This window comes from Genypterus blacodes, unplaced genomic scaffold, assembly GCF_046128005.1.
Source record: "Genypterus blacodes isolate CSIRO-AG114 ecotype Tasmania unplaced genomic scaffold, CSIRO-AGI_Gbla_v1 ptg000044l_1, whole genome shotgun sequence".
NCBI classification, from domain to species: Eukaryota; Metazoa; Chordata; class Actinopteri; order Ophidiiformes; family Ophidiidae; genus Genypterus; species Genypterus blacodes.
Genome location: NW_027466857.1, coordinates 2,106,897 through 2,122,016, shown reverse-complemented (window position 1 = coordinate 2,122,016; position 15,120 = coordinate 2,106,897). Strand labels below are relative to the sequence as shown.

Sequence of the window (15,120 nt, the reverse complement as noted above, 5' to 3'; positions counted from 1 at the left end):
ACAGAGAGGGGAATATTCTGTTCCATAGGTCCGAGTGTGTAAAACTTGGACCTAAACTTGGGTTATTTTTATACATTCGGAGGGGGAGAAACAAAAACACAAAAAGAACTGAAACAAATAACCAAGCTGTGTAATGTACATCTGAAGGCAAAGGGATGACAAACGGAGCATCTAACCACAGCCAGCAAAGGATATGTTGAAATGACATAATGTAACCGCAGAGGTTCAGATGACATCACTGTGTCTAGTTCAATGATTTCGTAGGTAGGCTTTTTTACAGGATGACAGCATAGAACCGTACGAAACGCATCATGGGTCAGAGAAAAAAAGGGGGAGTCACAGGGAAATAATAAAAGGTTTAAAATATAAGTGAAAGTTTCCTTAAAATAAGACCATTATAAATACATGAAAGCACTGAGTAAAATTGCTGAGCTTTGTAGTCCTTAGTTTCAGAACAGTTGGGATCTCGAGTCATGCGACTCGTACACAACTCTCATGTGACCTGGCAAAATGTGACCTCCCCAACTTAGAACCTTCACAGATGCAGCATATTCATGTCATGACTCACTACCAGCAACCAATAGAAACAAACAGTTGAGGAACGCCACGATCAACTGCTAAGGTCTTGGTGATGGAATAATATCAATGGAGATTCTTTGCTGCATTTGTGTTGGCTGATACATCCTGTACTTTAATATACTTCACTGGTCTGCTATCCTGTGGCTGAAGTTCTCACTATATAAAATAATCAATCTCAAGGCTCAGTCAAGAAAATGACGAAGGCACCCTTTAAATGTACAGTATGCCATTTATTTGCATCAGTTAATTTGACAGTACCATGTTGTCTCCTTTTCCTACATGCAAAATAAAATTCATTTACAGGCAGCAGGCACTCATTGCACTCTTGATCTCTGAAACACATTAAAAACAATACAAAGTATTTCGTATATTTTGTAGAATTGTTTGACTTTGAGGAATATATGTGTTCTTTCTCTTATTTCTTTCATGTGTTCATGGAAACAGACTTGAGTTCAACAGGAAATGAAAGCTCTTATTAGTGAATTGGCCTTTAGATCCATTCAATTTCAATTCAAATTTAGTTCCTAACTTAATTTTTTGGAATTCTTAGACAACCTGCTTCAGTGGCAGAATTCAGTAAACTGTATTCTGTTAGTAAAGTGCAACTTCTAGTGGTTTTGTGAGAATATATAAGGGGGAATCCACCTAAAAAATGTTCTATACTTGAATACATATATGACAGAATTACATTTGGCTTGATTAAAGGATCTAAGCAGGGGTTTTCCTTTAAATCTATCTTACACCAGTTTCTTTGGAGGTGAGTTTGAATTAAAACACATCTGTCAGAAGGCACAATAACTGTTAAATTAATGGCAAAAAGATTAACTTTTTTAACTTCCTTTCAGTGGTTTTTACCACAGAAAACAGGTAGATGGGTTTGTGAGAAAAAAAAACATTCTTGTGGAATTTTTGATCAAAGCCTTTGACAGTCAAGATGATCAATCATTACACATATAATTCCACTTTCTGTGTGTAACATGTACTTTTCTTCAGTTTGTGATCTCCACTTAAGTATGCACTTGGTAACTCCAACCTGAGTTATATAGGATTTACATTTAATCTTGACACTATTTAGTAAGTTAAGTAGTTTTATATATATACCAGCCCAGGTACTGTATTACCTGAAAAAGTGTCTTACACAGGAGATTCTTACATGAAGAAGTTTGATCATCTTATATATAAAAAAGATCATTAGCATTCCAAGCAAATTTGTTGTGAGTTTTACAAATCTGAAGTAACCGTCAGCTTAATCAGAAAGACTTTCACCTCTTTCCTCATATGGACTGGAATGAACATAAAAAGAAGGTAAGACTATGACACAGAAACATTTCTAACCTCACAGTGTGTAAAGTCAACAATCGTCGTTCCAAGTCAGCAGGATTGACATACAACAAACAAACCTCGTACAACAAAATAAACATTTGAACATTTGTGGTCTGTGCCGTAGGGAATGAACTGGAGTCAGGATTGTAATCATACTTTTGTAAGGCTATTTACTTTTGTTAGGCTCTTATCTAATTGTAATGCCCTTTATTACTTTGCACTATCCACTTTGCTGCTCCAACAATTAGAATTTAGGATTATCTTATTTTATCCATAGACATTTCTTCTTATCCCAAGCAGCATCACGTGTCCCCACAGGGTGAAGAGTCACAGGCGGTGGTGCCATTGCTCTGTACGGTCCCATACGTGTTTTTTTCTTCAGCTTCCAATCTTCTGTACCGCGTGTTGAAGAAAATAACAAAGATGCAGATAAAAAAGCTACACAGGCCGGCCATCACCAGCACCGGTACTGTGGAGGAGGAGCACAGGTGGATACGTGAGTACAGAGAATGGATGGCGGGTGGATTTATATAAGGAACATGAAATGATATTAAGGTCGGAGTACGATGAGTAAGATGTTACATACTTCTCCAGCTCAACACCTCCTTCCCACAGGTTGACAGAGGAGAGTAAGCGAGTGGTTTGGTCAGACCCTGGAGCAGAATGATGTAGATAATTGACTGAATCTGTCTGGGAAAGATGACAAGCAAAATATATATGATTAACCTGGAAAGAAGAGTCAAATGATTACTGTAGAATCATAGTGAGTTCTCAGTGTAATGTCCATTCAATAGGTAATTATAGTGCAGAGACTAGGTTATGCTCAGAGGTACCCCGATACGAAGATGAGTCCAGCTGATGTGGCCTCTCCTACTGGATAGGAACACTCTACAGACAGCTCCATGGCAACCGGGTAGGTGGAGAACCCAAAGAAGCCAAAGAGAGAGCATACAGCGGCCACAGCCACTTTCTGTGCCGGCATCTGACACACCTGAGAGGAGGAGGAGTGCAGACAGAGGAGAAGAGGGATTGATTGTTCTGGATAAGCTTCAATAACACAATAGACTCGGAGTATGCTAGAAGTGCTGCGTGTGATAAATCAATACACCGGCTGCATCTTTCTGTTGGTTTTACAGAGGACGTACAAGAGAAGGACAGTGAACGCAATCAAGACCTTTGTCCTGCATCAGTTTCTAGTTTAAAAATCCCCACATAAGAAACATAATGACTTCTTTTTACCCCATATTTGGAAAACACACCTAATTAAGAATATATTATTTGTGTGAGTTAATCTCAAATTGGAACTTTTTGACAACAATCACTACAAATTTACTGCAATTGTACAATTAAAAAATGAAGAACATAACAAAAAACATGTAAGCATTACTTGTATCCTTTTGCACAGCAATTTCCCTCGAGATAATAAAGTTTTATCTTATCTTATATCCCTGTCTCGTGTTCTCACCACTGAAAAGGCGATGCATGCCAAGGCTGTAAGCAAGAGGTTGATCTTGACGGCTTCAGTGAATTTCTTTGTCTTGTCGACGTAGAGGCCCAGCAATGCAGCACCAAGTATGCCAAATGCAATGAAGAGCGCACTGCACAAGCCCGCAAAGTCCTGCCACACAGAGAGAGAATGTTTATTCAATATAAATGTGTACAAAAATAAAGCAATAGAGATCATTTACATTGAAGAGCAACTCATATTCTAATGTTTGATGTAGTGTGCTTACGTTGTCGTATCCTTTCACACACAGGATCTGCTCCAGCAGTGTGGAGAAGCAGGAGATGACGCCGATGCCTGCACCGAAGCTCAGCAGCAGGAGAAGGTAGGCTCTGTTCTTCAGTAACTACAAAGGAACACAAACACACAAACGGAACTTTTTACAAACTCACACCCACAGCAACTACTGTGGTCCTTTCTACTTTAAATGCATCTTTAACATTCGCAATTTTAGCGTTTTTCCTTCAAAACAAAGAACTGCATACACATTACATTACATATCCAAAGCGACTTCCAATTATTGCAGGGCAGCCATTATTCGGCGCCCTGGAGCAGTTGAGGGTTCGGTGCCTTGCTCAAGGGCACCTCGGCAGTGCCCTGGAGGCAAACTGGCAACTCACCAGCTACCAGTCCACTTACTTAGTCCGTACGGGACTCGAACCGGCGACCCTCCGGTTCCCAAGCGGAATCCCTACCTACTGGGCTACTGCCGCCACAGTACACATCTGTGTGTGTGTGTTTTCTGCATGCCCGTGTCCTTACCAGTTTAATTCCCACTAGGAAGGGCTCCAAACAGGCGGACTCGGCACTGGCTGAGGGTGGCGTGGGGGGAATGCTGTTCCGTATCCCCACTGTTGCTAGGAAACAGGTGATGGATGCTGGGATCGCATAGGTAAGCAGCTAGTGGAGGGGCAAAACACATAATGTGGTGATAAATGGATTTCAGCATATTAAAAAGAGACCATTTATCATCATTAGCAGATGAGGTCTGTAGATCTGACACAGATACACAAAGTCTGGCTGAGGCACTTATTTTTATATTAGCATCTGGAACCAAGACCAACCGTCCAGAGTCTACAGCCCGTTTTTGTCATTTTACTTTTCATTTACTTCACTAAACAAGACTTTTTAAATTTCTACCAAACCTAAAAAAAACACAACATAATGCAATGGATCACAAATAGTCAACTGTGGAAATGGTAAATAAAAGTTAACAAAACTTTACGTTCCACTGTGTAACCTGGCTAAAGACACTTATCAATCATCAATTTGACAATATATTGTGTTTAAAATCAACACTGGAGAGTGCTATAAAGTGAAATGCAATCCTAAACAGGACAAGGAACCCTTTTCCATCCATTCTTCACAGGTGCCAGCTGAATCCAAACTGAGCAGGCCCTGTGTGTAGATTTCTGAAGTTTTTAGTGTAGTTCCACTCACCAGGACGGGGATTTGGTTGTAGTTTTTCGCTAACTTAGGAGACAGGATGCCAGTGATGAGGAGACCCAGGGGATTGGCTGAGAGGAGAAAAGAGAAGTGAGTATTCCTTTTAGTTCTCTATTTCAGCCAAATCACTTCTTTTATTTGCACTTTGCTAATGACATGAATGAAATCAAAACCTTACACTAACACCTCTGTACTGAATTATTTCTGCCCTCTAACAGCTTTTTATTGAATAGAATAATAACTTTTAAATAGAGCACTTTTCCTAACAAAGCTTAATACAAGAAACAAAAAAACTATTGAACAGAATAAAATGACAAAAAATAAAATACAGTAAAATGAAAGAGCAATAAAAAGCGATGCAAGAGTGTAATAAAAATTTGGGATAATCATTTGGGTATTATAGACCAAACCTCTGCACAGCAACCAATTTTTTACAGGAACATCATGACATTTCTACCCAGACTACGATGTGTCAGCAAATGCTTCATTGTGGCAAAAAATCTACAAGGAAAATTTGAGGAAATCTGAAAAAATCTAGACAACAAAAGAAAATCGAAAAAGAATTATGAGTCTTTATTCTCAAATTCTACCTGATGACCAAGGAAATTCTAGAAAAAAGGTGTGAAATTGTAAAATTGACTCTAGTTGGTTAAAATTGAATCTTATTCTGATTTGATCTGATTTTCTTTCCTTAATTTAAAGGGGGTTGTAATCCAAAAATCCATTTTTAATTCATGTAGCATTTCATACTGCATTTGGCAGACTTTCCTGTTCTGATACACTTGCTACAATAAAAGTGCAGCTGGGATATGATAGATTTTTATGCAATTGAAATGCAGCAATCACCAGGGGTAGATACAGTATTAAAGTGTAGGTCACTCACACATTGAAGCTAACATGTTAGCCGTGGCTCGCTGGTTGTCGGGGAACCAGAGTGCTGCCAGCTTGGTGGGGGTGAAGAAGATGAGGGGCTGCGCCACACCACAGAGAGTCTGACCAAACATCACCATTGCATAGTTACTGAAACCATTAGAAGGACCCAAACACCCAAAGAAGCGGAACAGGGCCCCTAACATATTCAGCCAGGACCCCAGGATCAGCTGCAATGTCAAGATGACAACAGTCAAAACACCACTTTTACATACTGTATATGTAATACAAACATAATGCACATGATTCTGTAGTCTATTAGTCTGTAGTCTATTAGTCTGGGAAGCAAAGTAGCTTTTCCTTTGAATTGCTTGTCTGGAACTGGACCATCGTTACCAGGTCTCTGAGAATTGGTTCAAAACTGCTTCAGATCATTGCCGAACCATGAAACAAACCACTTCAGAGATCAGAGTCCGATTCAGCTAGAATGAACTATACGAGCAGAAATGCATCCTGAATGTCTGAAAGCAGAAATTGCTCCCCTAAAGATAGTCTAGTTTATGGCTACAGCTGATCATGTAAGAAGCAAGCTTAGTCAAAGCTTAGTTTAAGTTTTGGTCTTTCATTATTGCATTTGATTATAAAACACAAAGGGACAAATCGCCATCTTGATTCACTTTATAATCAGGCTGTGATTGGTTGATATTTAAAGCCAGGTGACTTCTGTGTAGCTGCTGGGTGTCTCTGAATTCCAGCTGGGTACTACCCTTTGGGTTTTAGGTTGCAAAATGTACCGTGATCCGTAGTCCGAGAGTATCCAGCATCCAAGTGCTCCCGAAGCTGAATGGTATGGCCACAACCATGTAGACCATCGATAACCAGTTGATATCCTCCAGAGTGGCGTGTAGGTACTTGGCAGACTGATCTGCTACTGGTGCAAAGCTCAGCCATATCTGGTGGGACATTAGGAAAGCTTTATGAGGAACATATCTAACAGTAGGGGCAGGTCTTAAAAGATAAAATAATTCCTACACTGTGTTGTTTTTTTCAGATTTCTCAAAACTGTACATGGAACTTGATTCGATTATTTTTGCTTTGAATTGTTTTCTTCTATCTGTTGAATTGTTACTAACAATTACTGGGGAACTTTAAAACCTAGTTTTTGCAGTTTTCTTTGCATCAAAATAAAAGCGAACATGAAAGAGTTAAGAGTTAATAATTACGTAATTGTGTGTGAGTTTGTTGTAGTCATGTGACCTGCAGACATGGTTCTAAAAAGAAGGATGTGAAAAGATTGAAGCTGAAAAAATGTCAGTCAGAACAAATTCCCATGACTTGCACATTTTGCTCTCACATGACTCTAATTTACTAAAGCCAACTATGTCCATGAGGGTTTACAAGCTTCTGGATAACTATGAGAAACAACAATGCCACAAAGAAAAAAGTTCTCTACTCAGACAAAGACTACACCACTGAGACAGATTCTTAAGGACTTTATCTGAGAGGCACTGCAGAAAGAGGAAACAAACCTTTTTCACAGCGGGCACGGTCGCTACAGTTTGTTTCAGTTCTGACGCTACTATAGATAGTCTCGTAAAATGCTGGCTTACCATGTGACCCAAGTCTTTCTCTTTTTTCAGTTTACTTTAATCACACCGAAAAAAAACGATGACAATGTTAAAAAAAAACATGCCTGTAAAATTTTACCCAGTCTACAACCTGCTGCCTGCTGCTGTCTCTCTCTCTCTGTCTCTCTCTCACACATACAGTCCTATCCACCATAAAATAGAGTTGATCAGCTCTGATATTACCATTTTGTGTTATGTAAGAGCAAACACCACAACATAAACTAAGTCACGTTGGGAAGAATGCAATAACTGTTAAAACATGGCAAAAACAAAAAGCAAGTAATAAAAGCACTACAAATACAGCAGCACTTATACTTGTGTTATGGATTTGTCTCTGCGTCTTCTAATTCAGCAGCAGTTGTGCCCTGCAAATTGAGTGATTGATTTTGATTGATTGATTTTGGAACTTTCAAGAGCTCTCAAGAACTTTCTTTGGGCTTTGTACCAAACTTGACATGATGGTAAAGGCCCTGTTTCAACTTGACATGATGGTAAAGGCCCTGTTTGAGAGAGTCTGCCAACCTCAGAAGCTCTGTCCTCCCTGCAAACCCTTGTCCATTACCAGTTAGAGGAGACAGTACAGTTTTTGAAAGCAAAACATGAAACCCTGAAATCCTAGACTGCTGATATTCAACGGTACAGCCAAGGACGGTGCCTGAAATGACACAGTACGATTAAGAGAGAGTTGAAGACATCAGAAAGGTGGTAACTATGTAACACCAAAGACAGGTGACAAGCTGAAGAAGTGACTACATCACCAACATGTATCTGCTGAGGATAAAGCTGCCCTTTGATGAAGAAAGCAAGAGTTAAGGGTTAGAAGGTTTTGTGGTGCGGTGGCTTGATCATGCGCTGAGTAATGAAGTTTGTTTTTGTGCCCTGAAAATCAGATCATTCCAGACACCACTAAAACAAATATGTTTATTCTACAATTTCAGTTAAGAGGAGATGTTTTGGAACATATCCCTTCAGGTAATGACAGAGGGTTAATCATAGTGGCAAAACTTGGCAATTCTATCTTTATTGCCTGCATTTTGATTCTCTGCATCACCCAGCAAACAGTTGCACCAGAGTCCTTCAGTAGTCCATGAGGGGACAGCTTTAGACCATGTCCCCTCTGTTCACCAATCTAATCACATAATCTTTCCTTTGCTGATTTTAATCCTGACAACAAGGACTGTAGTTGGTAAATGAAAAGACAAATCCAATCTGAAATCCAGAATGGCTTCGCTTTGTTGCTGGCTCCAACATCATCTGCAAGCTCAACCAGTAACTGGACTATGGCATGACTTGTGAGCCTGTAGATTGATCTCAGAAACACTCTCTCCTTTCACAAACTCACTCTAACACGCTGACAATGTTTCCTCCTAATAAAGGCAACAGCCACCTTAACTACAATCTCGGGCTGCAAAGAAGTTAACGCCTGATTTTCAAAGACGGTGAATCATAGATGCAATGATAAATCAGTCGTAGTGATATGCCATACGCATACTCTTCCCCCATTTTTCTCCAATCTCAGCACACCCTAAGATGCATATGCACTGAGACAGACACAGAAATCCTTCAAAAGCCTTAGTAAATCTTGTCCGAAGGCCTTTACTGAGAAGCCACCTAATCCACTAACCTTCTAATCCTAAACTTGAAACCTTACCCTTTGAATGATGATATTTTTGTCATTGATTAGTGTTCAGGGAAAACACTGGTAAATGTATTACTAGAACAAAATTAGTTTCTGACAAAACTGCAGGTTAAGAATCCTACACCTGTAAATCTCATAAGGTCAAGAATGTGACTGCTGCCTAGATATGAACCCATATCTAAAACAACACAGCCTTCTTCTACTCAAGCAGATTTATGTATGTCCAATAGAAGCTCTAGTAATCTATTAGGGGAAAGTCCAGCATAGAGAGCTCTAACAGGTTTATCCTTTTGTGGATGATAAAGAAAACTCAATATATGCAGCAAGAATGTCAGCTGATGTGGATGCACAATGCCACCACTGTTCCTTGGTCGTGCAAAGCTGGTATTCAAACTTCTCTTATCTCTCAATCAAATGTGATCTAGTCATAGTTCAGGTACAAATCCATTTGACCTGCATCCCAGAGCTTGGAATACAGTTACACGTGGGCTGTGAAATCAATACCTGTGTTACCCTGCCCCGATGTTTGACCCCATCCAGGATTGTCAAGTTCCAACCAACAGACTTTTAATTTGTATTAAAATTCCAATTCAAAGTCAGTTGGTTGATATTCTCAAGTCTACACATCACCAAGAAACATTGAGTTTGACCTGACAGGTTTTGAAATGAGACCCTGAATTCTCACTGCTAATGGCATAGCGATTGCCACATCATATTTCCACCAGCAGTGTATCTTGTGAGTGAGAATACCCCCATCTCAGAAACAATGCCTCCCTCAGAGAGAAGATGAGTCCCATGGGAGCTGCAAATGGGTGAGGGAGGAGCTAACTTTGCATGATCGAGAAAGCCACACTCAATTTTGTAATGGGAAAAACCCTTATTATTATATAATTAACTTTTAATATTATCCAAAGTGCTCCGTTCTCCTTCTACCTCCAAAGACAACTAGGTTAGTTTAACTCAAAACTCTAAATGCCCATAGATGTGAATAGGACTGTGAATGAGGGTGTTTGTACTATGATGAGGACGTGACGTGTCCTCCAGAGTACATAAAGGAGATAGGGAGCAAACCTTCAGCTAACTTTCAGCCGGGGAGCTCTGGGCAGCTCCTTCAGTGACACTGTGGCACTCAAGATGCGTGAAGAAACGCTGCCATCACACTTTACAACCGTCACTGTGCTCAGTGTAAATAATGCCTTATACATCTACATTCACAGTGTAAATAATGCCTTGTTCATTTTGTTCATTGTACAGGGGTTCGGATTTTGCATAGGGCGCTTTTCATTTAATTTACATTTTAAGTTTATGTTTGCATTACCAAATTAGAGTAGTGACAGTAGCAGTAGCAGTAGTAGTAGAAGACCTGGTTCCATTCATGTCTACTACTACTGCTACTGTCAAGCATGTCACAATTGTTAATGCCATCATCACCCTAGCATGTCAGTGTTATTTATGACATCATGACTGGAACCACCTGACAACCGCTCATAATGACTTCATGAACAATGTCACAATTCTTAATGATGATGTCACATTTGACAAGCACACTACTTTGAGAACACAAACCATTTGTATGATGCCATAGAACAGTGTTTATCAATCTTTTTTGAGCCAAGGCACCTTTTTTACATGACAGAAATCATCTGGATCACGTTTAGGTATGTATACCTATTTGTTTTGGGCTGATTTCTTAACCTGTTTGAGGGGGAAAGCTCTCCATTTAAGAACGTGAAACTTGCCTGAGAACATTTGGTGACATTTTGGTAAGTGCAATTCAGAGTGGGGAAGCAAATCATCATGGGACAATTATGATGATTGTCAATACATGCTTGTTACATACAAGGATGCGTATGTCATTTTGCGGGTGATTTGACTGACCTACATAAAGGATTATGTCATATCACACGTCCATTATCGTCCTCAAAAAGCCAGCGTCTATCAAGAAGTGGTGGCCACAAAAAAAAACAACCTAAACAGTTTTTACATTCTTTCTCATAAACATAGATGATTGCCTTTCTGAGCGGATGGCTGTTGTGTGTAAATTGCAGACTATCAAGATTCATTACTCACCGTAGAGTTGGAACAGTTTAACAAGCAGAGCACCAGCAGAACAAACCACCTCCTCTTGTACACTTTAAAAACAAGCAGCCTCTGCAGCTCTGGGTTTGGTTTTGGGGGAGCTTCAGAGGATACTTCACCATGGAGCAAAGAGGAACATTCACTTTCGCTCTCCATCTGAACTTCACAGGTAAACAAACTACCGACACATATCACAGTTTCTGTTTGCAGTCGTCAAGGCGGTATACGCTACTTGTGTGTCCTCTAATCTAAAAACCCTTAATCCATGAGGTATCCTATGGTGGATTGCAAAGTGTGTTAATTCCACAAAATGAATCCAAACGCAATTTCAAACAGAGACGGAAAACATAACCTCACTGTTGCAGTTCCAGTACCGGGAGTGCCATTGTGGTTTCACAAAGATGTTCTACGGGCGGGACGATTCACTCTGACAGGAAGAGTCTCACGCAACATGAATCCGTGTAGAACTTGAACGGGTCCAATGATTCAACTACAACCATACATTACATCATGACTTCCCCTCAGTGGGTAGACGCAAGAACACAACATTTATCATCTATCTGGATTTGAATGGCCTGACTTTACTCGGAAACCTTGAACGCGGCATTCACTCAGGAAATAAAGTGGAAATCCTCAGAATTAGAGCTGAAGTCAAACGATACCGCTGGTGAGTTCAGTTTGTTGAAACTGGAAACAGAGACAGAGTAAGCACTCTTCGTTTCTTTAGCTTCTCTATACTAAACACATACACTCCTCCCTCCATTCAACCCACTCTGACCGTCCTAGCGCCTGTTGTGTTTAATGCAAAACAAGTCTCACATAGAGAGAGACCCATCAAAAGTCAATTGTAGGCATTTTTTGCTTGATTCTTTGCTGAAAATTGGGCAAATATGCAACAAAACAAGCAACAAGACCTAACGCGAAAATGGAATGACATCACAACTTTTCAAACATCTCGCATTTTCTTTAACAGTTTTTTTGTTGTATCCCCATTTTTTTCTGATCTATCCCTCTGTAGTTGAGAACAGAGTTGCAGTGTGGACGTGCATTTGAAGGGATGTATGATAAACATATGTCCAGTAGGATCAAGGATGTGTACAAGTTACACTAGACTGCAAGTCTTTTTTTCTGGAATTGATAATATTTCAGACTCCTAATGTCAGGGTTTGAAGTGTCTCAGTGTCAGCAGATGTATTGGTTGTGCTAAAAAGACTTAAACATGTCGTGCAATATTTTACGTTAGTGGGTCAAGTCACATTTATGTTATGAACAACTCCACTGTTTTGATTAAAAATGCTCCTGTAAGCAAAATTGAAAAGTTATGTCCCTGACAACAAAATAAAGGGCTACATCTCTGGAAAGGATTTGAAACTTCTTCTTTTTTGTGCGCCACACAGAGCATATACTACATAACAAGAACAACAAAGTGCACTGAAATTGTAAACATAATATATGTAACATATATATGTGTATGATACAATATAATAAAGTTCAAACGATGTACCTGATGTGCAATTACAAATGACTGATGTTTCCACAAAATATATCCCAGGCCAAACTCGTGTCTTTCTGTTTCCGGCTCCGATCATTCAAAGCCCACATGCACAGATAATACAAATCATCAATACAAACCTTCTATTTTGCCAAAATTAATAATAAATGAGACACTCAAGCGGATCAATTCTGAAAATTAGTTGCACTCATTCACCCCCCACCCCTCTCCCCCTCCCCTTTCGTCCTCCTCGCCGCCTCCGGTTTGTGTGCGCATGCGTACTTTTGCTCCAAATGTGCCGTTTCGGCCTCTTCCGTGGCTGCTCGATAATTTTCGCCTCTTTGTTTTACTGATAGTGGATTTAACTCGGATTCCACCCAATATCCAGCGGACTGCGCTGCTCCCACACAGGTTAGTTCGTTTAACTGGACTTATTACCTGCATGTTTCCGCCCTTGACGTGTCTGTCGCCGGTTTACCGTCCCGACTTGCCCCCCGCTCCTCATTTTTCGGCTGTCTCTTTCCGCTTGGTGCTGTGGGGCATGCTGCCGTACGTGTTGTTTTATGTGTCTCAGTGCTAGTGTGTGTATGGCGGCGCCGGGCCCTGCAGTTGCACACCGGGTGGGTTTCTAAGGAGAAAAGTGTATCGTTCAAGCGGCTTTAACGCTAACCGGGATGTGCACTGCATGCTGTACCGGAGCAGAGCCGCCTGCATCTCTGCCTGTCTCGTCATGTATAAATGCTGTTGTTCCACCACCACTTCTCTTTCCCAGTGAGCTGGAATGTTCTTGAAAAAACCCACAGTCCACCATTAGGCTAACCTCTTCCTACTGCCGTTCAAAGTTCAATGTAGAGGAGGAGGTCGAGGATTTGCAGCTGCATGAGGTTTGGATGAAACCAAGACAGAAAGTTGGTGCATTTCTCTTCTGGGTGGATGTCTCACCTCGCCAGACTGCAGCAGTGTGTCATTGTAGTATGGAAGGGCATGCATGGAGCAGCCAACAAGTCAGCCCAACTAGAGCTCATATAACTAATATCACCTAATCAAAGCAATAGTCCTGTCAGCGTTGGTCAGAGGACACTATTGTCCTTTTAGTTTAAGGGGTCCTTAACTTTCCCTCTACATGCTAGGGACCCCTGTGTCTACTTCAATCCGAACACCTTCAGCTCAAGCATGCTGGAGGTATCTGTGTTGCTGTGACTCTTGATCGACAAGGATGATGGACAAGACACATCATTCCTTTAAACCCAGCAATTGTAAATTAATGTGAGTTTATTTGTGTCTTGTTGGCTTTGTGGACCAAACTTTTATGCTTCATCCTTGGATTTTATACGAGGACTGTCAGACCCAATACTAACTAAATTAGGAACTCCCTCTCCTGGAACTACCTACAGTAGAAACTATTGTCTCTGCTATTGCCAACTCTTGCCAGCACTGAACGGGTTCAGTACTCACTAGTGAATGTAATGTTGGACCAATAAGAGCATTGCTACCAAATATGAATCAGTTCGGACCCTGGAAAAAAAACTGTTGGATCAGAAGTGGGGGGCAGTGAAGACACCATCAGTTGGTGTGTAGTATTCCGCCCTGGCAAAAGTGCCGTACCAAAGGAGTGGAAATGCAGGCAGGTTTCAAAGTGGCCTGTATAGCTCCTTGAGTGGGTTTTAAGAGCAGTGTCAATTTTTTTGAATGGAAGAAGACTTGTAGCCTGGTGCCAGGATTTGATTTTGGTGAAAATACAGCATTTTTAATTCATAAATGCTGAGAAGTATAATTTAACCTCATTTTGTAACAAATTTACTGGAGGTCGTGCCTGTGAATCCTTCAGAAATATGTCTGGAAAGGTTAAGTGCACTGAAAGACTTCTGGTACCCGTACACCACAAACTGATTGAAGGCTGTTGGTCAGCTGAATGTTACTTGATATATACAGTATTTGGGGATCCCGATCGTCATATGTCTGTTGTATAGGATCGCACATACTAACCCATCATCAGCTTTAATGTCATCTTAGTACTTGATTTTCAGGGAAACCCCAAATAACCCTAATTTTGTCTAGATGACAGGTCTCTGACCTAATTGCCAGCGCATTATAAATACAATGACAATAACAGATCTGTTTATACAATGTTAGTGATGAAATCGTGTTTGTTTGTGTTCCAGGCTGGCTCTAAGTTAAGTCCCAGTATCTAGGGGTCAAACATCCACTCGCACAGTCGAACCAATAGAAAGATTCCACATGAATGTGTTGATTACTTATTGAGACTGGGGCGCACCGTTTAATCTGAAAGGTGCCGGAGTCTGCATGTATCATGGCTGTGTGAGAATGATAGTGTGCTCAGTTCAAAAGCTGTCAAATATTGAGGTGTGGTCAGGACCACCAAAAGGGCAGAAACAAATGGCTTATTTGTAAATTTTATTGTCAAAGTTGAATTTGTACTGTATAAATAGGATTTCTAGGTGACTTGTGCCAGAGTGACTGGTGCTGAAGCCACATTTCCCTGATGTCAAATTGTGCTTTTGTTACACCTTTCCATATTGCAATAATGCCACTGAAAACG

At 40.5% G+C, this 15,120-nt stretch overlaps 2 protein-coding genes across 3 annotated transcripts in view; one reads left to right on the top strand and one right to left on the bottom strand.

Moving 5' to 3' along the window:
• Nucleotides 1-796: 796 nt before the first annotated feature.
• Nucleotides 797-13,301, bottom strand: slc49a3 (solute carrier family 49 member 3). Of its 2 annotated transcripts, none has more exons than XM_076149129.1 (10): nt 12,999-13,301; nt 6,517-6,675; nt 5,736-5,952; nt 4,847-4,923; nt 4,169-4,306; nt 3,636-3,752; nt 3,368-3,520; nt 2,736-2,893; nt 2,489-2,592; nt 797-2,371 (listed from the first exon to the last, which is right to left on the bottom strand). In XM_076149129.1, the coding sequence occupies exons 1-10, from the start codon at nt 13,002-13,004 to the stop codon at nt 2,205-2,207; spliced, it is 1,296 nt and encodes a 431-aa protein (XP_076005244.1). In that variant the 5' UTR covers nt 13,005-13,301; the 3' UTR covers nt 797-2,204. The 2 variants fall into 2 exon arrangements, with proteins under 2 accessions (XP_076005244.1, XP_076005242.1); XM_076149127.1 differs by lacking the exon at nt 12,999-13,301 and adding an exon at nt 11,060-11,480.
• pcgf3 (polycomb group ring finger 3) overlaps nt 12,834-15,120 on the top strand; it is a 49,229-nt gene continuing 46,942 nt past the window's right edge. The window contains exon 1 of the mRNA XM_076149130.1: nt 12,834-12,971. The gene's annotated coding sequence lies outside the window, so the exon portion shown is untranslated. The remainder of the gene's footprint in view (nt 12,972-15,120) is intronic.

Coding starts and splice junctions, on each gene's coding strand:
- slc49a3 (XM_076149127.1), bottom strand. CDS start 11,224: ATGGAGAGCGAAAGTGAATGTTCCTCTTTGCTCCATGGTGAAGTATCC. Junction 4,924..5,735: donor TAACATGTTAGCTTCAATGT/GTGAGTGACCTA, acceptor TTCTCCTCTCAG/CCAATCCCCTGGGTCTCCTC. Junction 2,372..2,488: donor GGAGGTGTTGAGCTGGAGAA/GTATGTAACATC, acceptor CCTCCTCCACAG/TACCGGTGCTGGTGATGGCC.